Raw genomic sequence first — 24,521 nt, 5'->3', positions numbered from 1 at the left:
AATACTCCCAATTAAACTGCAAGAGCCATACATAGAAAAGGCATCCAAGAGCTTCTCTGTATTAATCAGGAGACTTACCTTGCCAGCCTGCAGAGCACACACATGCTTTAGTATCATTAAAGTTGCAGTGTCCTCTCTCGGGTGCCCCACAATCATCTGTGCAGTACGGAATATCACAGGCTTCTCCCTTCCAATATTTGGCACATTCACATTCAAGAGCATTGCCGCTGTTATTGAGTTTGCACTCTCCTCGGCCGGAGCAATTATTGGGACACATATTGAAACTGCAAACATCAGGGAAAGAAGGTCCGTCAGTAATGAAACAGATTCCCAAGCCGTACCTCTTATTAAGGAATACAAGAGTAAAGTTGAACAAAAGTTAATACAGCTGTTTGTTAACAGACAAGCCAACAAGAGCTGCTCATCCAGAATCTGATGTGACAGACCTGTAGAGATTTGTTGCCTACCATCTACAGAGCTGCCTCACTTAATGAGTTAAATTTAGAACTCCTCTGAAAAATTATCAGTATGGTTTTTCGCCATTTGTAATGCAAATGAATTGCCTCAAAACGCCCCACAGTAAGTGAAGAATTTAATCAGTGCTTAAGGCTTTTGTGGTGTCTGTGCAATTTATACTTAAACTACTCACAATTACGTGCTATTCTGGGATCTGCTTACCAGAGGAACACACTTGAGATGAATCCCAAGCCAAAGATGTGCCTGTTTTGAATAAGTTCTGATTCTATAATATCTGCAACATAGCTGAGACAAAACCAGATACGTCCTTGGTGAAGATCCTAATTCAGAGACCCTATTCATTTCCAAATTCCAGTTTTTTCCCCAGTGTATCAACCAGTATAACTCACAGAAGGACATTACTACCCAACATTCTCCCTGTCATGCGACAGGAGGAGTCACTGCCTCCAAGACTGTCATTTGACAAGTGTTTGTCGAGTATCTGTGTCCAGTAGTAACTATAAAGACTGATAAACTGAAAAGAAATAAATACACCCTTTTATCTATTCTCTGCAAAAACGTTAGGAGGAAACCTAAAGACCAGAACACGCAGAAGAAACACAACACAAACCAGTACTTGAAAACCGTTTGAAACGATCAAGAAAATGAAGAGTTACAGAAATATTAAAATATCTCAAAGGAACTTAAAACCAGCAAGTTATTCTTTAAGAGCAGGTCTCCCTTGTATGGCAATGGTGCAATACGGACAGCTGGCGGTAGATGGTGTCATGGTTTATGGTATCAGCCAGACTTTCAAAATGCTACTGCCTCAGCTGCTAGGTTTCAAGTAACTTTGCAAAGGTTCCTCATTTTCTTCTGGAACTTTCAAGGGGTGCTGCATGTTCTGCGTTTTTCAAAGAATCCACTGCATATTTAAGTGCTTAATAAGGATGAAAGCACCAAGACTGGTATTGAAAAACTAAGCACCTCATTTTAAGGAAAACTCAATTTTTGCAACAAGTCAGTTGTGACCAAGAATTTTCAGCTGATTTTTTTTGAAAGAGAGGTGAAAACTTCCACAAGGTACACCCAAATTAGAATCTCCCAGTGCAGCACAAACATAATTTCTACCTGTAGGAGGAAAAAATTCAAAGCCCATGATCCCCACCAGAAGCAAGAAATTTCCTATCTGCTAGTATGTCCACAATGGGGTCATTTACAACAAAACAAAACCTTTCTAAAAACAGTCCATGAATTAGGGAATACCCTAGAATTATTTTTAAAAAGCTCACCAATGAGGGCTAAATATCTGTTAGTGAACAGAAAGCACCCACCTATAATACTTAAAATACAAATGAAAGAATACAATAAAACCATTCCAGACTATAAAGGACCCAGATTAAGCGACTCAATCGCAGGACTGAGTAAGAAAGAGCATCCCCAAGAAAACTGCTTGAGGATCCTCAACAGTAGGTACAGGCCAGTGTCCCAAGTGAAACGAGTGTGCTTATTCAAAAGCGTGTTTGTACAGAAGTATCTCTGCGGAACACGTAAGAGCACACACACGCACGAAATACATCAGTTCTGGTTGACTGAATATGATCAAATAAATCTAGTAACATAAAAATAAAATAATATGATGTCTTTTTGAGCAAATATTTGCCCACGCTTACAATTGACAACTGAAGTTAAATGTTGAGCACATTACAGTTATTAGCTGTTGCAAGGGTATAATAAAGATAAAAATCTAAATTCAAGTATCTACTCATAATTACATGCTTATGGCAATTGCTTATTTCAAGACAAAATTGAGAAAAGAGGAAAACTCCTTTTGCTCAACCTGCAACATCACTTTGGAGTGGTACTACTTACTTATATGTGATGTTAAACCCTGTTAAATTATAGGCAGCATCGCTAAAGAAATGCAGAAGGGCATATCCAGAAGTAGCTACAACTTCTGGTACTGTTTCATTGCTATCTTTCTCAGGAACAATAAGACCACTGGAAAAGAAAAGAAAAAAAAACCATTGTTAGAAGTTAAATAAAAGGGAGCAAAACAACAATAGTAAATGCATCAGTATTAATAAGATAATTGAAAATCAAGGCATTTATTTGCATTTATTTGAAGTATAATGAATTTGCGTAAAGTAACAATATTCACAGACCAGCGTTATCAGATTGTTTTTCTTCAACAGAACTCCTTAAATATTCAAAAGAAAATGTCTCTGCATGGTGAGTATGCACACTCAACCAACCCTCAGAACAACCCCATTCTCAACAGCGTAAGAACCCTCAAGACCCTCTCAGAAAGATAAAACCACACTCTTCAGGGATCCGTTTATTAAGTCCTCTTGCTTGGCTTAATTATCTGCAATACAGTGTCCATGTTACTGACCAAGAAGTGCAGACAAATCAGGATACTGCGGCTATCGAGAGTAGCATTGCTGCTGCCCTCAATATGCATGACTTTGGTCTACAAGAAGGAACGGTGGCAGAAAGGAAGACAAACAGAAAATCCTGAAGTAATCAACTTGGCTCTTCGGAAAGAGAAATGTATATTAAAAGCGTTTAACCCGAGAAAATCTGATGCTGTCTAGAATTCCAGTTATTTTTACCAAAAACCTACTTTCCCTCTCTTATAATTCTGCCATGATTTAAACAGGACCCATTCCTAAAACAAGGTGGCATATTTGAAAACAGAAATTAGCGTGTCCCAAAAAGCATAAAACCTGCTGTACCAAGCCAAACTAAAGGTCTGCCAAGCCCCGTATCTCCTCCTGACTATGGGCTACAGCAAATGCTTGGGAAGGACTGTGACAACTAAAGCAAATACAGAGCATTCTGGCGACGTATTATCCTGCTTCCAGAAACCCACAGTTCAGGTGCTTTTACCTGGAGAACACACCCAAGTCGGCGCATTTAAATAAACCATTCACCCATGCTTCTATCCTATCCAATTCCTTTCTCAACCATTTATACCCTTTTCACCTGGAAAATCCTCAGCAGGGAGGATAACAGTTTAACTCTGCAATGGTAGAGAAAGGACTTTGTACACTCGCTTTACATCTGCTGCCTGATCATCCACCACTGCCTGCTGGGCTTTTCCTCTTAGAGAAATAAGTACAAAAACCCTTATTCACCATCTTCCTGCCATCCACTCTTTTATAAAGTTCCACCTGACTTACCACATCTGCATTTGTTGTCTTTTTTTGTCCTAAAAGGTTGTCACACTCACTATTCCCAACTCATTCACTGGTTTGCACTTCTGGTCGCCTCTGGCTGTTTCTCTACACCCTTCCATGTTCTGCAAGATCCTCCAGCCTTTTAGTTTTCTAGGGTTAGCGGAGAGAAGCAAGCGTGGTGGGCAAGACTATTTACAGTATTCGAGACTGGACACAGTATAGATTTATAGAATGGTTTGCCAAAATAATTGGAGTAAGCTGGTGAGGAGACTAAATGTCTCACGAAAAGAGTAACTACTACCTATTTACCTATTGCACAAAATAGTTTGTATCTGAAAGAGAATGTTTATTCTTTTAAGAGAAGTCTGACAACAACAAAAGTCAGTTCCTCCCTCATACAAAAGACATAAGAGCAAGCATAAATTTGAAGTCTATCGAATTTATTTTTTTAAAAGCCTCTATCTAACCAAATTGCATTGTCTGCCACCACCTGTTCATAGGCAGCTGTTATTTTCTTGTACAGAACCATCCTTCCCCCAGCCTCAGCCCTATTTTCAAAGGCTAAGTCGCAGCTTTTTGAAGAGGAGAGACTCCAAAGCGCCGAGCAGAGCGTGTCGGAAGGGGAACCGAAGGCGGCTCCGGCCGCTCCGGGGCTGCAGGCAGGCGGCAGCTCTCCTGGGAAAGCAGCCGAGCCTAATTCCGTGCTCTGCGACTTCTGAATATCCAAGGGCACCACCGACTAAAAAGCAACAATGAAAAGAATTTTTCCCCCTGAAAAGAACTTACTTTTCCTCTTTTCAGATCTATGCAGAACAGAAAGCAAATGCATTTGAAGAGAGTTCCCCAGGACAGCATAAATGAGTTTCTAGACCCAAGGAAAACACTCACAGCTATCCACAGCAACCCATTCACATCGACTGTAAAGCACTTTTTTGTGACCTGAATTTTTCTGTCCCTGCAATACAATACAATGGTGTGGTCGAAGAAGAACACAGACACCCAGTGAGTCTTTCCAACAACTTTTGCTATAGAAGTTGGGGCTGTTTGCACTAGAAGTAACATATGAACACGTTACCTACAGCGGAATAAGTCTGGAAACTGTACAACGGCCCTTCTTGTACAACACGTCTTATTGCAGACAAAAAGCTATCGTTCATTTTACCAACATGCCATAAAAAGGCAGTAACCTGATCTCACGTTTTGGCTAAACAGCTCCAGCACATTTGCAGATATCTAGCTCAATAAATAGTTCCTTGTGAGAAAGCCAATTATTTTTTCCTCTTTCAGATCTCAAGGATATAGGATCAAAAGACAAAATTCGCTGCCTTTTTCTCCATGTCTAAGAAGTGCCTGTTTCATTCTAAAATTTGAGACTTCTGATCTGAAGATCATCTCTCCCAAAAGACCGTCTCCCACAACACCGAAGAACAAAAAGGTCTAATAAACTTCTCCTTGATATTTGGTTCATAGTTCTCCTTTGTAATGCAAACTGTAGGACAGTACGTCTCTGCCACAGGAAAACAGGCATCTGAATATAATTCAGGGTAAGGCAAATTACAGCCCAGGGACAACAGAAAATTCTTTTGTTCTGGTTTATTCTTCTTCAGTCTTATTCTTGTAGCACTTACCATTAGTTATTACAAGGCAACCTAACTGGAAGACCCTGGAGAGGGGAGAATAACAGCAGCAAAGAATAAAAGTAGAGAGTGAATAGTGGTAGTGAGAAAAGACAGGAGTCCCCGCCCCATAACCTTTCCTAATGAAAGGACCAGCACAGGACAATTAATTTGTTTTCGCTTCGAAATCTTGATTTGGGGATTTGTTTGGGAAGAACGCTGGCACCTCCGTAGCAGATGCTCTCACCACATCTTCAGTTTGCTCCTTTCTTTCCATCTTTTTCTGATGACTCGTATGTAAATACACTAAAGAGGACATTATCCCACCTACAGAAGTTTATAACAGCCTGATGAAACTTAACAGATTGTCATTTCTTTCAGAGAAAGCCATGAAGAGAACACAACAGAACAAAAAAGATCAGGTCCTTGAAAGGTTGAACGTTGAAAGGGGAGAATAAGTTAGTGTGTGCACAGCATTGTTTTGAATAAACCACCACAAACAGAATTTACATTACCTGCCATGAAAAAAAAAAAATAAAAATCCAATAGAATGAGAATAATAAAGGATTGTGCAAAACTTCCTATAAACTACAATCCAAAAATCTCTCAGAGACTAGACTCTGGCCAAGATTAGCCTATTTTACAATGTGCCGTTTCTATTTTTTTTTTAAATAAGGTTTCAAAACATTTCACAATCATCACTACTCCAAAGCAAATAAATACTCCTACTCCGCTAAGCTGTCCAATGACACTGTTTCTAAGACCTTGAAAGGCAAACCTCTGTTTTGCCCTGAAAGAACTTCTATTTTCTGTGTGCTGGATTTGTAGAGTCATTGGCAGAGTGAAAAACAATATCCAGGAGACCCAACTTCTCTATTGCCCTGCACACGCTGCCTGCCTTGCTCTCTCCCCTACACCATAGAAAAATGGGTATTATTCAAAACAGAGGGCATCTCCTCTATTACTTTTCCTTGATTTGCTATGCAAGCATCATGGTGATGCTTTTCTCCTGAGACACAACCTGCCAGCGTGGCAGAGATCAAAAGCGTCAGAAGCTCTACTGAGCAGAAAACAAGTCAAAAAGGAAGAAGACAGGAGCCACGAAAGGGTGAAAATACAGAGTACAGATCACAGAAGTAAAAGGACAAAGGTGATACTGAAAAATCAGGAGTACATTGGCTTCTCACTCTATCGAAATGCAATGCAAAACAATTCTCTTCTCCTAATTTTTAAATGCTTTGATCCACCTGGACACACATGTATGCAAAATGACACCATTTCTCCCTTATTAAAAAACAGTCCACGCACCTCACCTATACTCACAACTACAAAAGTAAAAACAAACAAACCAAAACCAGAAATTACAAAAGACTAAAAGTGAATCTGTGCCAAAAAATAAAAAAAGGGGGGAGGGAAAATAAGGAGACATCTCTGATTTCTTTTCTTAAAGGAAAAGCTACAGTTCTTGTGCAACCAGATGAATCCCAAACATGGGATTTTGAAGAAAAAGCAATTACAATGACGCTTTAAAAAAAAAAAAAAAAAAATGAAAAAAATAAACAACTCATTACTGAGAGCTGGCAACACCCCAAAGTACAACTTTTCTTGAAACCATCTTGCACTACAGACAGACCCAGCTGCTGCAGCACCAGGACGGGGCAATCCTGCCTGCCCGCAGAGCCCTCCGGATCAAGGGGACTTGCCCCAAAACCTCCTCACCTCTTCCTTCTGGAGATGGCAGAACTTAAGGACAAACCATAAAGATATTAAGATGTGTCTCATGAGCCATTCAGTAATTTTTAATGATTATGTCACCGGTGAGTGTGACTCTAAAAGCCATATTTCAAGAGAACACACTGAGAAGCCTCAAAAGAAATAAGAGCTTTTTTTTTTGCCATTACAGTGAAGAAATACTTTAAAAGTTAAAAAATTACTTTAGTATCTAGTCCTGGAAAGACAGACCATGCTATCAGCCATGGTGCAAATGCCTTTCCCTTTTTTAAAACCTAAAGACTGTTGTTATCATTCAACACCCATGAAGCTTGGGTACAGGATGTTAAGAAATATTAGTTGTTCAGCTTAAGTGAGTGAGTTTTAAAGGATATTTGAATTAATGAAAAAAAAAAGTTACATTCTTCAGTCCATCAGAAACAGTTTAAGAGAAAAGAACAAAGAAAGTGAAGAACTGAAGAAACTTTCTGCTCTAAACTTCCTTTATAGACCTCGATTTAGCTCAGAGGATTACACTTTTCAAAACCATAGAATAGAAACTCTTTGGCCATCTCGTCAAATTGATTTGGTGGTTTTGAAGGCATTTACAGGTTTAGTGAACAAAAGCAATTTTGATATAATGCAATTTACATTTCTCTAAGAAATTTGACTTTCTACCACAAAGACATTTTGATTAATCAATTCTCACGCAATCCAAGGATCAAATGGCTCGCCGATGGGCTCACGGAGTAAATATGAACAAGGGAACATCATTCAGCAGATACATTTCTAGCAAAATCCCAAATATATTAGTGCCTCACTTTACGCCAATTTTTTTTTCCCCCCAATCAATACTCTAGAAGTTATTGTGGATGCAAAGAAAAGAAATACAGAAAAATAATAAATACTTAGATGACAGGCTGCTAGGACAAAAAGTCAACTGGTCTCCTCTACGAACTGAACACAAGCATGATGACTGTATCGCAACACAGTCCAGCACAGGGTTGTAATATAATATATCCCCTATCTTAGGAAGCAGAATAAAAACTGATTTGGGAGGTGATGGTTGACGATGTGCCAAGTGCCAGCTCCATCAGAGGAGGGCGAGAACATCGATAAGGAAAAACCTGGTTACGCACACGAGCAAAGGACATCCAACTCGTGCTTTAAAGCAAACAGAGCAATAAAACTTAAGTATTAACAGTCCCTTCGTCGTCTTTACACAGAGCACGTACGCCCGCAGTTTATTCTCTGCCGATGGCGAGTACCACTTCTTCCTATAAGTCCATGTAACGTCAGCTCTAAGTTCATTAGCTCCTCTGGATACTCTCGTAGCACAAATAGTACCGACTCAACATGGTCTGTACCTTTCCCGGTATAATTAATCCTCATTAGCAACCCCCCTGCTGTTATCAGCTGATCATTTCCTCTAAGCGATATAAGCCAAGTCAATGATGAGGGGTAAAAGCAGGGTTTGCAGGTTAGTTCAGGAAGGGCACTGAGGACAACGCAGAAGAAAAAGAGCGAGCTTTTGCGTGTGTCCATGGCAGCAACGTGGCTTACGATTTCTGGCAAAGAACGGGGGGAACAGAAGGAAAAAAATAGAAGGGGACAACCATATGACATACGAGGAGAGGCAGACGCAGCGAGGTTTGTTTAGCCTGGAGGAGAGACAGCAGAAAATGGGGTGAAATCTAATCGCTGCCTTCGACTACCTGAGGAGAGATTACAGAGAAGATAGCACCAGAAGTTCACAGAAGAAGGACATGAGGCAACAGACACATGTTGCAGCAAAGGAAATTCTCATTAGATATAGGATTCACTTTTTTATTATTATTTAACACGAGGGTTGCCAAGCACTTGACCACTGGCCCAGAGGATCACCAAGAATTCCACCCTTAAGAGAAACTCACAACTTGGCTGGGCAAAGTCTTGAGCAAGGGCCTGATCCCAGCCTGAATCTGGCCCTACTTTGAGCGATGGATCAGACCAGGGTCCCTTCCAACCCACCTCACCCCGCGTTCTGTGCCTAGACTCCAATTTGGGTGTACAAGCCCCGGATTCTCCCGCCAGTAACGAAAGGCAGGCGAGCTGCTCTTGTTTTCTGAGGGGACGAGAGCTCACGTGGAGGCACCAGCTCAGCGAGTGACCGTGGGGCAGGCGCTGCCATCTGTCAGCACTACCAGTGCAACCATCCATCTGGCACCTGATAGCAACTGGGAGGTTGTTTCTGAGCCCTCTCACCCTCCCAACGCCGAGAGCAGAGCCGCGGCCAGACGTCTTGCGCAAGAACGATTGGTTTTGAAGAGGAAAACAGCCCCCGCCGGCCAGCGGAAAATGAAAATAAAAGATGCAAAAGCAGCTCCAGTAAATGTTTAACACGGAGTAAAGTTAAAAACAAAGCCAACAAAGTTCACAGATGAGTGTATTTATCTGCTTCAGATTTCTTCATTCTGGGCAGACGGACACACTGGGTTTCTGTTTCCTCCATGTTCTTATATTGCATTTTTGAAGCAGCACATTTACACAGTCTCATGTTGCCTATGATCACAAATAGAAACCGGCAGAAATATTTGTAAACCTGCTCATTAGAAAAAAAGCTTAATGTACAGGACCGGACTGCCCAGGGGGCACTCAAGCTATGGGAAGTTTAGTAAACAGTTTATGCAGACACTTGCACTGTGTAAATGTTTGCATTATGCAAATATTTATTGCAGTTAGAAATTGATAAAACCAATTTAAAGTTCAATTTAAAGTCCAGTGCTGAGGGTTTCCAAGATCATCTTATATTTAGAGTAAACACCGTATTGTGAACAAACATAAGCGAGCATCAGAAGGTCAAGAAAACAAAATGAGAGCAGGGAAGGAAGTGAGGGCTCAGACAACTGCTGTAAAAAGTCAGGGAGGTAACAAAAAAACAGCTTTAGAGAGGGAGGAATTTACAGTGTTTACCAACAAACTCTGAAAGTTTACAGTGTCCAACTGTACAAAGCTCAATCTTGCAAATCCACTGGCACAGTGCAAAAACAGTGAAGAGTGCAATAGGGTTACAGTTAATATTAAAATTTAACATAAGCCAAGAAAAGAGATAAAATATGAACACTGCTCTTGAAAAATTCTAGTGCATTTATTTCGGTATCAGGGAAAGGTATTTTTCAACAGATGCTTTTTTGCACTTCATCAAAATTAGAAGCATCTGCTATTTCCTGAACTTGGTTTACTGAACAACAGAGCTCATTACTAATGAAGATGAAATTCAAATGTCATCTAAAGAAGCAATTAAAAAAATAATTGAATTTTTTCCTACCTCAAAAATGTTATTGTATTAAGCTCACGCTTGCTTGTCCTCAGGCACAGACTTCCTAGTGATTTACAGATGATTTCTAAAGTCTGAACCATAATTGTTAATGCTGTGAACTACTTATAACCTCAATTTAAAAAGCCTATTAATTTTTGGAAAACACACAAGAAACTGCAGGCACAAATCATGATCATTTCACCTTTTCAACAGCATACTAAAAATTAGCTCGATTAGAGCAAAATGACTATGAGTCAAGATGACACTTCTTCCTCTTCCTGCATATCAATTCACGAGAGCACTTCCAGGGTTTTGGAGGTTTTTAGAAGAGAGAAGGTTTCTTCTTCTTCCTCAGATGTGGCGAGAATAACATAATTATTCATGTGTCCTGTTTTGACCTCAGGTTAGTCTGAAGGTTTACGGGAAGCATTCTTTCACTACAAAACAACTCTGCATTTTCAGCTGAAGACCAAAGAAAATGTGATGTTTTTAATTTCTATCATCAACTTTTTGTTCCTATGCCGATCTCCTCTCACAGAGATTACAAGGATTTTTTAGAACAAACATGAAGTATTTTTAGAACTTCATTTCACAAATGAAATGAAGCACAGCAGAAGGTTAATTCTGGAAATAGTTAATCAGCCACTTGGAACAAGCAGAGTCCAAAGGGAACCATTATTTTTTTTCACACCCAACTTGGGATTATTTTTCTAATTTCAGCTAAAAGAATAGAAAACATAAGGTGGTGCTTGTCGCTGCAAGACTATAAAGTACATAAATGCACAAGTTATATTTATGTCTCTTCGTGAAATGTCGACTGTTAACCAGCATCCACAAATTAGTCTCTCGCCACAGACAGATGAGCCAAATACCAGTCATCCGTCAGAAGAACAGATATTTTTACACATGTTTTTACAAGGTTGTCTGACCCATCGTTGTTGTTTCTGAACATGTTCCAAAGTTTAAAATTTTAAAGTTTCAGGATATACATAGTTCTACGAGACCTGTATGTCTGCAATGTTGATTAATTGGCTTTTGCCTTCTGTCAGCATTGACATGCTATGAGTTAAACTTAAGTCATGTTCAAACCTGATAAATGGGGCAGTATTCTACTTTAGAAGGAGCCTGCATACCAAATCATCTCAAGCTCAACCAGATGACAATAATTTTTTTGTCTCTCAGATAATCAGGATTTGGAAATGAAAACATAATACTTACATGCTACAGTGTAGTAACATGATCTGTTCATTGTAAAAGCAAAAACAACTCCTTAATTGTTTATGCTGACGATGACTGCACAAAAGGACACTTGCTATACGTCCTGTATTTGCAGTATTACATCTTTAGAGTACTAGAACATATTTATACTGCTAGAAGCCACATTTGATTCAGGGTCCGAGCCGAAGAAACATCATTGTGTACAGTTAGACTCTTACCAAGGGGAACTTACCTAAAAGCTGCCAGTAAGGGAGCGTAAATTGAATCTCCATCATACACATACAAGTGGTCCCAACTGCACTCTGTCGCAAAGTGATTGAATCGAAGCCTGAGGATTGTGTTTGGCCTGTAAAAAAATAACAATAAATAAAATATTTGTAATTAGCCACTCGACACGCATGGCAAAGTCCCTCCAACTCAATCCTCCAGCGTGAAGCTCCTCGCAAGACTAAAACTGAGTGACTTACTGTAACCAGAGATGCATCAAACATGCTGTGGCTTTCTTTTTTGGTGTGCACGTTCCCCTGGTATTAAGCAACAGATTCTTTATGGTCAGAAAAACTGTGTCCTTAAACCTTTCCCCACCACCAACGGCAGAAATTGAAGAGCAAGCACTGTCAGCCCTCTGCTCTTTACCAGTACCGACTCCCCTAATGACAGGGCTTTGCAGGGGTAAGCATGGAAAATCCACATGGACAATACATTCACATGCAGATGTGGCACTGTGGGACATGGTTTAGTGGTGGACTTGGCAGCCGTCAGGTTTACAGTTGGACTCCATCATCTTAACGGTCTTTTCCAACCAAAATGATTCTACAAGTCTATGAAAAAAATCACAGGCACCACCAGGGAACTAACCAGAGCTATTTTCTTGTTCAAAGGATTTTCTGCACATTGATATGATTGCAATGGCCTGAGATTATTGACTTGCCCAAAAACTGGCAGAAATCCTTCTTCTGTTACTTTCTGACTTGCGCAGTACTGCAGGATGGCCCTCCTGCGGGAAGCCCCTCCAAACTGGAAACTGGGATTATGCCTCAGTGGATGCTAACTAAAGAAATTCTCAGCCTTGCTCACCACCTTCTGGGAGCTGGAGAAAAAAGGTCAAGAGAATGCAGAAGACACCCATCTTCTACAGGATGGGAGGCCCTGGGGCTTTACTTTTTGCCAAAAGGCAGGTCTTTGGTTATTATTTGGACTCTCAAGATGTAGTAACCACTCGCTGCCCCTCATTTCTTACAACTGCTAACCAGGTTGCTTGACTTTCTTCTGGAGACGCGTTACAAACAATACTGGGACCAGTTGAGAATGAAAGAGCTGAAATCCTGGGAAGAGACTTGCTGCCTTCCCCCTCAATGTAGCGGACCCAGCACAGCCCCATGTTAACACCACCGGTCAAGAAGAGTCTACTCTGTTGACTTACTAAGTCAAGAGAAGACCAGCAAGGGGTCTGATCTTCTGAGATGTATCAGGAGGAAAAAGGTTTTATTTCGTTTATGTGGGGATGGAAAGAGTAGTTCAGACACCAAAACACATCAGTATTTCTTTCCCTCCATACACAAAAGATGCCCACTAAGCCATAAGCAAATAACATGCGTTTAGACACCATTAGTTTCATGGCTAATATGCAAAGACGCATCTAAAGAGAATGACACAGAAGCCACAGCAGACACCTAATTTAGGGCTCAGCTCAAGGAGGGTGAAAACACCACTAACATTATGCTTGGACCCCAAGCTAAAAAGAAAGTGAATCTATAGTAGCACTGCTTTTTCCTACCCACAGCTTTAGCTGTTGAAATAAGAGATGCAAGTGATTAGGATCTCTTCAACAGCATTGCCCTTGGGCTCAGATGAAATCCTTGTTCATCCTAATCAAATAAATTAATAAAATGTCAGCTTGCCACAGAGTCCTTCCTTCCTTCCTTCCCACAGAAGGGGAATTCTTTAGGGAGTTATTCTGCAAAAGAATAATTTTTGATAGGCAGAATGATCTACTCCAGACCTGTGCAAAAAGAGCAGCAGGTGTAACTCAAGGATAATGTCTTGCTTAAAGAAAAAGGTACAAAGAGCACTCGTTGTTTCAAAACTGAGCAGCCTATTAAATTGTAGGGGGCTTGCTTCTATTTTAACTGACTGACAGCTGTAGAGCAGAAAGAAACACTTAATCAATAAAAGCTTTAGACCAAGAACAAAAAGAAAGATACTAGCTTTGCTACAGCTAACAACTCATTAACAGACAGCAATCATTTGCAGAATTGCAGGGCACATGGCTACAGGTTCTGCCTCAGATGGGCATCCCCAGGCTGGATGGATCTCATCTGCCTTGTCTCATGTTCCTGGGGAAAAATGAAAAGGACAACCACATGATGAGGACACAGAACAGACACCAGCCAGGAAGAGCCAGGAACGATGCAAAAAGGAAATGAGCACAGTAAGGAACACATGGCTTATTTTACATCTGAATTTATCTAGCATCTTCAATTGCACATTCGGATTGTACCTTTACTTGCTAACCTCAAAAGCCATCCACATACCGATATGCTAGCAACGAGGGGAGGGCACTCAGCAGAATTTAACAGCTTTGCAGATGCTGTTTTCCAAGCCCAGATCTCTCTGGGAATTACACATTTGGCAGAGAGCTTGGGCTATTTTCACAAGGGTGCATATTTCAGCTGTTTTAATCAGCGTGATTCTCTCCTTTCTGTTTACCACCATCCTCTGACAGCAGGGTACAAACAATCAGAAGCAGGAAAAAGACATCAACTTAAGTGCCTGGCTATGAAAGGAAGAACATTTTTGTACACCTCTTTACAGCAAGTAAGATCTCACTTCAAACCCCATGAAGTGGTAGTTCCCTAGGAAGCCTCTCAGTACTAGCAAAGGCTGAAGGAGCAGTCACGGTGACGTTATCGGGGACCCATGAGCAGCACTTCACTTCTGATAAAAACATGAGTCACGTTATCCTTTAGGAAAAAAAGCTATGAAGGTTAAGCTGACTGTACTAGAATTGCTGAGGGTTGTTTGTCTGTAATGACATCCTTGCAAAACATTTTTTTAATTATTTGTAGTTCCAAACTGGCTGCAGTTGTATTTTTATTACCTACAAAAATTAAGAGGTGTTGCTACTGACAGCATCTAACTTTTGATCTTAACCACATTAAAGAACTGGGCTCCTTATATAGTTAATAGAGAGTGGTAGGCTCCCAATTTCAGTGATCTACATGGCTCTCTGAACAGCTTAGTCTTCACCTTTGAACATCTTGGGAGCTTAGGTATTTGAATTACTCATCCAAAATAAACGTCTGAAGTAGATGAAGTAAATACCAATTCCCCCCACCCATCAGACCTCCCAAACATAGAAAGAAGACTAAAGAAGAAAGTATACCCTGGCCTTTTACTAAGTTCTGATCCTCCAAGATGCCAAGAGACCTCAAGCTTAAAAGCGTTCAATACAAGTGAAATCATGCATGCTCTCACATGACTTGTTCCTATCCACAAACCTCTCTACTTCCAGATTCAGGGAACAGTATGGAATGTTACTTAATGCACAGCTGTTAACACACAGCATCGTAACTGACCACGCAAAGTTTTAGAGACTAAACAAATTCATTTTACAGTCCTGGTGACAGCTTGGTACTATAAAAAACATATTTCAACAACTCAGAGTCTCTGAACTGCTGTAGCATCAATGAGTGCTGCCCTATCTAGTTTTAAGAATAGCAAAAAAAGAATCATGAGATCAAAAAATACTCAATGCAGATAAACCTCACCTAAAAGTTACAATAAGCAACACTAAAAACCAAGAGGTTTACTACACTTACCTTCCTTCAATGAGCCAGGTGCATTTTGTTTTGTATTTGTAATTTCCAGGCCCATCCGTTACATACCCTGAAGGCCCAGTGAGTCTGTAAAAAAAAAAAGGACAAGCATTAGTCTCCAATGATATTAAATATTCATAAATGATTTCCTAAATTTAGAAGATCCATCATTAGATCTTCATTTACTTAAGAGCCACTACAAACAAACCGACAACAATGCAATACAAAACAATGGGGCAATTGGGATTCTCCTGTTAAAACTCTCTGTACATGCTTTCTGATGATTGTCCTTACAGAATGACAGTTGAGAGTGATGGTTTCTCATAAAGACTGATGGTATTGTTTCAAATCAGCACCCCAGGGAAAAAAAAAAGACCTTCCTCCACAAACAAAGACTAATACACAGACTAATACCAGCCAGCCAGCAAAAGGAACAGAAAACCTAAAGTTACTCCGAACATATTTATTTAGACAAACTACACAATTCTTGCAAGAAGTTCAGATGAAGTCCATGGCACAACCTCTTGCCCATTCTGCATTTGACTCTTCACGAGGTCCTTGATGACCTCCCAAACGGAGGACTGATCCCCATAACCCTCTAGTGCAAAAGAGACCTTAATTCCTCGGGCATCAAGGGCTGCATAACTCAGAACGATGTCAGTGCATGGCAGTTCCAGGCATCCCCGACCTTCGGTAGCATGTTCCCATCCCCACAGCATCCCATATTAAGTCACTGAAGTCAAAAAGCCGAGTGGCCCCCACCGCCAGGACAGTGCCAGGACTACCCTACGAACACCCCTTCCCCTCTGCGCCTACAAACAGGAGGTGACAACTTGACGGTAGCAAAAGACTTTGGAGGAGGATCTAAAAGCAGAAAGTAGAGTTGGAATCGTTCATCCCAGGACACTCAATGAACGCCAGTATTTAAAACCTGTTGGAGCGGGTCCAGAGGAGGGACACGAAGATGATCAGAGGGATGGAACACCTCTGCTGTGAGGACAGGCTGAGAGAGTTGGGGTTGTTCAGCCTGAAGAGGAGAAGGCTCCGGGGAGACCTTACGGCAGCCTGCCAGTACCTGAAGGTGGCCTACAGGAAAGCTGGAGAGGGACTTTCTGCAAGGGCATGTAGTGATAGGACAAGGGGTAATGGCTTTAAACTGAAAGAGGGGAGATATACATTAGATGCAAGGAAGAAATTCTTCTCTGTGAGGGTGGTGGGACACTGGACCAGGTTGCCCAGAGAGGCTGTGGAAGCCCCATCCCTGGAAGTGTTTTGGATGGGGCTTTGAGCAACCTGGTCTGGTGGAAGATGTCCCTGCCCATGGAGGGGGGTTGGAACAAGATGACCTTTCAAAGGTCCCTTCCAACCCAAACCGTTCTGTGATTCTATGATTCTGTGAAACCCAGTCTGGAGCTCAGAAGGGTGTTTTGATGAAAAGTTCAGAACAGATTTCAGAACTATGCTTAACCCTTTGTTGTGGTACGAAGGAAATTGATATTCACGCTCACTATCTGCAATGCTCATTACTTGAAATGAGCATGAATACAGGTACTGGAAAGAGTGAGCAAAGCTGTGCAAAACCTACTTTCACATTTCTATTACTCCTACACAAAATGTGACAACCAAACACATCCCCGCTGTAAGAGAAAACGAAAGGAACAATCTACCAGCTGCAGCTGTAACTCTTCCTTCCATAGATTTTAACAAGGTAGGTTTTCTTCAAAGACCATGGACAACAGAGAAGACAATCACACTTCATCAAGGCTGAGGGAGACAGATCTAGCAAGAGTTTGGGGCAGCAGATCTGATACATCACTTTGGCTCCCAAAAAAATAATCCGATATTGAGATTCTGCATCCTCTGCTTTAGCATAAAGACTGGTAGAAGCACGCATGGGCTGAAGACAAAACCAAGAGCCAGACCGTTTGGATACATACCCCCATCTCATATGCATTAGTCAAAATATTCCAGATGGGTTTTAACAAATACCTGAAGCATAGCAGAAACAGTTGAAAAAAATTTACCAGGGAAGGATGACATCAAATGGAAGCAGTATCTGAAATGCCCAAACACCACGTTCTGGCAGAACACATATTGGCATCTGAAACAGGATTCCTACCTAGAGAGGTTATAAACTCCATCTTCAGCACATGGCTGGAGCAAATCACAGCCTTCTGGCAAAATTAAATCGTCCTACTTAAAACACAGTTTTAGTAAAACAAAAACACTCTGCAAAATCAAATTTGGCAGAAAAGAGAAGGAAGCAAGATCAGAAGTTCCCAAAAACAGTATCTTGGAACCTTTTGCTGTGTCTTTTCCTAGTGATCTGTTAATGTTATCATCGTATCCTTTTTAAATATTTTGACTGACTCAAAATGGTTTTCCAGAATCTTTTCCACACAACACTTTTAAGGTTCATCTCTGATCCAAATTAAAAAAGGCAAACCCCACAGATTTTGGAAACCTCCTTCCTCTTCCTCCATATTAATTTATCATAATACTTTTCAACCTCAGAAATGTAGCTTGACATTTTTAAAAGCCAGTTACTAAAGTTCTGTGGGAGATCTATACTTAAGCAAGCAAAGAAACAACTCCAATCTTCAGAAACACAGGAAGCATTTCTACCTTCTATGGAGATACAGATAGATATAGATATAAATATAGATAAACGCACACACACACACATATTTTATTTTTTTTTTCAAGGCTTCAACATCTTTGAAAATTCAAATTACTCATCTACTGACCAGAACCTTGCAAAAACAGATGCAAATTCCAAGTGGTAGGCAAGAACATCCAAACGTTTTGTCTAAAAATTCATCCTTTTGAAAACAATATCTGTGGAAAAGCTAGGAATCAAACTATATCAACACTTCAACACTGACAGCACTTTGCATGCAACCAAGAGTAAACAGACTCTGGAAACCTGAGCAAGTCTCACAAGCTAAAAACAACCTTATGCAATCTGTCAAGCTCTCAAAGAGCCTCTGCTCAGAAAACTCTTTAAACAATTTTCATTGGAAAAAATGACTAAATCATTCACCACAGAAATGCTACCAAGAATGATGGGGAGGGGGTGGACATTAATCCCATTAGTACTGTAGCCTCAGCCATGCCACATCGGGGGGGGGGGGGGGGGGGGGCGCATTTCAACATCAACATAATTTAATCATATTTCAGCAATGCAAAAACAAAACATGGGATTTAGGTTTAAAAAAATAACCAAACTCTTTTTTTTTTGATATGCTATTAGTTAAGCACTTATCTCTAAGTTACTCAGATTCCTTACTAAGCTTCAGAAGCTGCTGCCATTATGAACAAATACAGGATATTAAAAAAAAAAAAAAAAAAAAAAATCATAGTTGATGTCTCTGAAAGCAAAAGAAATAGGAACTAAGTTTGTATCCCACGTCCTGCCTGGCATGAGCAGGGCATTAGCAGGTCTGCGTTACTCTATAAACACTCTCCCAGAGACATCCTCCAGGACAGACAGAAATACATACTAAGCACTAAAAGCAAACTGAAGCTGGAATTTTATCTTTACATTCAATACAGAAAGCTGAACTGATCTCCCAGCTCCAGTAAAAGCAGCAAACAAAACCCCTTGTCCCTTCCGACTCGGTTCTGTTTGCGCCGTACGTGACAGCGGGACTGGCGGGCGCTGATAACTGGGACATCTTCTACACAATTTTTTGGCTTTGGAATACATGAGAAACTCGAGGAGGAAAAACACGCCAGGAATGAAGTACTTCAACACGGGACATTTCCCTAACATACACGGGGATATAATTCAGGACTGCTCTCAGGAGATACACCAGAAAACTCTGACCTCCAGGTAACCTGCTGCCAACGCCACCAGGCTCTGAGGTCTTTTGCCCTACTAAATCCTTTGCGCATACTGATAATTTTATCACTCAGACGCAAAAATCAGACACCGGAAAGTATGGAAAGGTATCGATGCCCATTTGTCTTTGTTAAATTGGTAGTACTGCTACTCTACAAGAGGCACTTCTGTACTACTTGGGTGTTACAGCTACTACACCCTAAGAAAACAGAAAAGCAAGGTCATTTAGTTATTATCTCCGATGCATAAAACACACACACACATAGGTGGAAAAACATACACAAAGCATAGGTAACGCATTTAGCACAGGAATGACTTTAAAACCTCCAGGGTGGAAAAACTATTTCAAGGATCTGTTTACAGAACTTAGATTTAAAAATATATACTTACACAGTGATCATATATACTTATGTGCATACACACCCTACCTAGGCCTTGTTTCAAACATTACCAGGTGGCAACAATGTTATGTACACCTGGTGTAATTTTTTTCACTGATTTTCAAGTGGACTGCAATATTTAAGAATCAAAAGGGGAAAAAAGAGAGTTAGGGAGCTGAATCTACAGCACACATATTCAAAGGGCTCGAACTCTGAGTGCTGCTTATTTCAGCTTTTTCTAAGACAAAGACAAAAGGGAATCAATGAAAAGGATGAAGATCTCAAAACAGAGAGCTTCAAAGAGAAATATTTTATGCAAAAGAATTCTGTGTATTTAGCTACTCCCTGCTAGTTCTGGGAGCCCCTGAAAAGCACAATGCTAATGCAGGAAAATCAGACAGCAAGCAATGCTGTCTCCTGGGTAAAAAGCAAAATCCAAGTACTGGAAATTACCAGATAAATCCATGTGTTTTTAATAACAACACGAGTAATACCAGCAGTGTATATTTTCCAAATACAAATTAGTATACACTGACAAAGTTCCTACAGAGACATGAACTGCGCAACTAGGCAGAGACTCAAAGCTGTTATCTAATTACCATCTAATAAATCTAAAGCAATCCTCTTGCCAATAGCCGAGTACAAAAAGTCACAAAGTCGAGAGTAGCTTATAACTTAGGACTAAATCATTTTGCAGCAATTACTTCCAAAGCACTGCAAAATTAAACGTACGCTACATGCTAGCAATGGGGTATTGAATATGTTTATTTTCATCAGAAGCACAAAAGAGAAAATCCAGATTGCCTTTTCTTCATTACTCACCAGAAAAGGTGAGCAGGCTCGTTTGGTTTATAAAATATATTAAACCTTAACCTCTAAGAGGTCATCAATGGGTCTCAAAATTGGTTTGTTTTACCTTCAGTAAGACTGCAGACACTTTTAACGACACAGAAGACTTATCAGCATATTGTCTAGAGACAGCCTTTCCGCTAAAAAAAAAATACAAAAAAGGAAGGGAAAAAAACCAAAACAAACCCAAAACCCAGTGGCTCAGCCTAATTTTGAAGTTGCTAAATCTAGAGACTGATGCAAACAATGAGTTTTCCTTCTCTCTCCCCTTTCCTTCCCAAGTGTTGCTGCGCTGCCTCAAGCACACCACAATTAAAAGGCATTGTTTCGGGTAAATTTGCAGTTGAAGCCAATAAAGAAAGGGCTGTTACAGCCTATTACCAGAACAATGGCATACTAGCCTAAATCGATTAACAATTTAGCTTTGTTCCTTTTCTCAACAAACGCACTGAGGTTAAAAGATATATCCTTCTAGGGTTTGCTATAAGCAAATGCCCTGATTTATAGGCATGGAATAGTGATCAGCCACATAGGGGATGACAGAAGCAGATAAACAAAATCTACGCATCCATTTCATGAATTTCTAACGTGTAACAGCTAAATCCCCTCTTCTGCCAGCTAGGTGCCACACCACAGGTACAGCTAGGAAGATATAATTAATTACATGCCACGTCTCACACCGATGAAGCTAATGACATTACTGCAAAATCAAATTTGATAAGGATTTAGGCTATGCAGCAACAGGTACCTAACCAAAGACTATGAACTACTCTGGGTGTACACAGAGACTCCCTCCCACATCCAAAGCCCCCAACCCCACTGCAACCATAATAACCGAGTCCTCTTTAAGATGTGCGAACGCACGCCAAAGTCACTGCTGCCACCGTCACCCCTGAAATGTCGTATCTGATCACCTTAACTCTACATCTAAGGGTGCAAAGTCACCGCTTGCTCACCCTAACGCTTTTTCAGTCACTCCTCCATGGAGCTATTGCACCAGTTTCTGCAGCGGCTTGGAGACAGCTCTACCCTGTCGTTTCCAAAACTCTGAAGTAAGAGCTTGTGGATGGTGCTACCCCCCAACTCATCTCCTCCTCCTCCTCAGGTGCTGGTGGGTTGACACGCGATCTGAAGAAAGGTCCCAACCTCAACAGGGACGTTCCTCAACGGTTCCAGCAAAGAATTCCCATCAAGCAATTCCCATCAAGCCACAAGCTGCACAAAGCGGGAGTGAAGGTGCCTCCCAGTAGTTTGCTACAACCCCGGCCGATCTGAACACTAAATTTGAAAAGCGAGAGCTCAAAATTCCCACAATAATGCCATTAACTGCTATAGTCTGTGACCAAGAGGCACACCACCATGAAATCCCTACAAAATCTGATGGCTTTGCAAGCAAAGAGCGTCTTCAGCCGTTCTCACAGCAACAAGCTGCTATTCCAACGCTTACAGAACCATCCTCTGCATTGCCTTCATCAGGATTTTCCTCCCAAAGAGGATCAGGTATTTCAAGGTCACTCTGCACCATTCTGCCAATCTCACCATGGGAAAGAGGTCAGAGGGGAGTGATGATCGCCCTCTATGTTTAGTAGCTACTGTTTTCATCCCACTTTCCATGGTACAGTTGAATTGATGCTTAAGAGCCGCCTTGCTTCAGGGGAAAAAAAAAAAAAATTTGAATGACTGACACAGTTAATTTGATATGGGAAACACTGTTTCTTCAAAGGAAGAGATTAGCTTTGCTCTTCTGTGTGAGATATGTAAAAATATGGAAAGTGATTTCCTGGCTGCTGATCAGAGATAAGGGCAGAGCCTGGAAAGCCCTTCGAGGTCTGAGAAAGGATGCTCAGAGAAACTGCAGCAGGTAAAACCTATCAACACAGCCTCTCCTGTCCGAGTCACAACGTGCAGCGCTGATACTTGCAAACCTGCTAAATCCCTCTTTGCTCCTGAAAGATATGCCTTGATCTGACAAGCTGCTGGGCTCCAAAGACGACTGAATGACTGTGGACAGCCTGAGAGAGATCAGAAGGAACAAATGCTTCTACAGTCTTAAAAACTATTAAGTCAACAAGCTAGAAACCAACTATTTTCGAACACTGCTCCTCTCAGTTGGCCACCAGTATCTCCGTCACGCTCCCAATCTTGACACGCCATCCCAGCTCCTGCTCTTCTGCTGTCACTGAAAATGAATGCCATCAAAGTCATCTCTTCTGGGGCTGGCTGGTGCCTCTGCCATTATCCCACCGGTGCTGCCAACTGCTTTCAGCATCCTCAGCAGCACCGACCTTGAGACGCATCCCCTCCTCGGCTTAAATAAGCTGAGCCACTCCTGGAGCTTGTCCCAGTTGTCTAGTCATTCCTTTAAAGTTTTGCTTGCCCAACCAGCTCTCCTCCTGGGGAAGGAGAGGAATTTCAAAGACATTTAATCTAAAAACGCACTTCAGCTCCTCTTTATGGAATAAGCTTGCCTTCTCTCTTACCCTACAAACCCCAAAGTTGTAATAATATGTAAGCAAATTATATCCAGGGAGAAATCATTCATCAAGACACCAAATTACCCAACCTCAACACTCGGACAACAGAAACAATAAAGGAAAAGCCGTTTCCCTCCTCCAACCCCATTTGCTCATGTCAGAGGCACTGGGGGGGAAAAATGCATGCGGGATCCCAAAAGACACAGACATTTCACCAGTTTCACAACCACCAGTTAGAGACCCTGCCTTGTAATCAAAACATCCGCATCTGAACCCACCAGAAACATGCTGTAGCTCCACCTGATGTTCTTGCCTCTAAGTTTCTCCAGCTATTCAATTCAAACTGAAAATATCTCAAATTTAGATCCCTGTCTATCCTACTCCTTATTTCCAGCCCCATCTCAAAGGCTACAAAACAGCATCGTTCACTGCATAACCTCAGCTTTATCTGTCAAACTAAACATCCAAGCTGCGGTGTAAACGTAAACATTATTGTGTACCTTGACTACTGCAAATTCTTCCCCCCATTCAAATTTACTGGGGAAAACAAAGAATAGAAGATATTGTTATTATCAATACAGCACAAGAGCGGTATTCACAGAAGCAGTATTTTGTAAGCACAGATTTCTGTGGCTTTGCTCTACTATCTCTGTATTACCCTTGATCTCCGCCTCCATACCACAACAACTCCAATCTTGATTATCAGTCTTTTTTTTTTTTTTTTCTTCAAAACACTTCCCCCAGTGCCTGTATTACATGCAGAAGCGTTACCATGACAAAAGGCCACTTCACGACATCCCCCTGAAGCCCACCTTCATCCAACACTCGTACCTGAGACAACGGCCACGCAGATGGTGGACGCTACAGCAGTTGTCTATTAAGCTGATATAACAGTTGCACTATGCTTTCCCCATCTGTTCACAAATCCATTTATTGGATCTTGGCCTAGTTCTCCGAAATAAAGATAATTTAGCTGCAAGTGTTTGTAACAGCTAGAAAAAACTCGACTCTCATCCTTCACTGGTGGTCCCGAAATGCTGCTGGAGTTTATAGCAGTAAGTCGTCTGTTTCATGCCAGGCAGGAGGAGACAACAGCGCAGAGCAGAAGCAAATAAAGCTCACAGATCATAAAACATCTAACTTTGCAGCAGAAAAAGGAATATATCAACCCCTCTCTTTCCCTCGCACACAATGAATCCTTACAACTTTTAGCCAAGAGCCCTTGCGAACAGTCTTACCCCGCACAAATTGCCTCAGCATCACCCAAAACTCAACACCCTGCAAGATGAAAGTAAGGAGAAAACACATCATTGCGATCGTCAAAGAGAATCATTAAAGGCTAATGATGAAAGATCTCCAGAGCCAGACAGGTCCCATCAAGGACTACCACTGGAAAAGCAAAAAAAAAAAAAATTCATTGCATTAGATGATCCAGCCTGACTTCAGGTAATATATAAAACCAACACTGTAACCTATGTTTAAATAAAGTATATCTTCTAGAAAAAAAGATGATGGTTCTAAATATATGCATAAGGATTAAAAAAAACCTATGTAATTTTTTTTTTTTTTCTTATACCTATGTCCAAATTCCAGTTCGCATTTATCAAAATTTATCTCCAATCATTACGTTTGTCTTTAGTTTTCTAGAAGGGGTGAGGGCAGAATCCTTTATTATC

The 24,521-nt window shown here is 40.9% G+C and overlaps 1 protein-coding gene across 3 annotated transcripts in view; it reads right to left on the bottom strand.

The window, feature by feature from the left end:
• ATRN (attractin) overlaps nucleotides 1–24,521 on the bottom strand; it is a 154,215-nt gene that overhangs the window by 104,576 nt on the left and 25,118 nt on the right. For all 3 annotated transcript variants that reach the window (XR_007504779.1, XR_007504780.1, XM_049792702.1), the window contains exons 2-5: nucleotides 15,302–15,385; nucleotides 11,713–11,826; nucleotides 2,329–2,457; nucleotides 79–284 (exon numbers count right to left, since the gene is read on the bottom strand). Coding sequence is in view for 1 of the 3 variants with exons in the window: in XM_049792702.1 (XP_049648659.1) it covers nucleotides 79–284; nucleotides 2,329–2,457; nucleotides 11,713–11,826; nucleotides 15,302–15,385 (533 nt within the window). In the remaining 2 variants the exon portion in view is untranslated. The remainder of the gene's footprint in view (nucleotides 1–78; nucleotides 285–2,328; nucleotides 2,458–11,712; nucleotides 11,827–15,301; nucleotides 15,386–24,521) is intronic.

Source organism: Accipiter gentilis, chromosome 3, assembly GCF_929443795.1.
Source record: "Accipiter gentilis chromosome 3, bAccGen1.1, whole genome shotgun sequence".
Classification (NCBI taxonomy): domain Eukaryota; kingdom Metazoa; phylum Chordata; class Aves; order Accipitriformes; family Accipitridae; genus Astur; species Astur gentilis.
The sequence above is the reverse complement of the archived record's forward strand: the minus strand, read 5'-3'. Positions and strand labels throughout refer to the sequence as shown.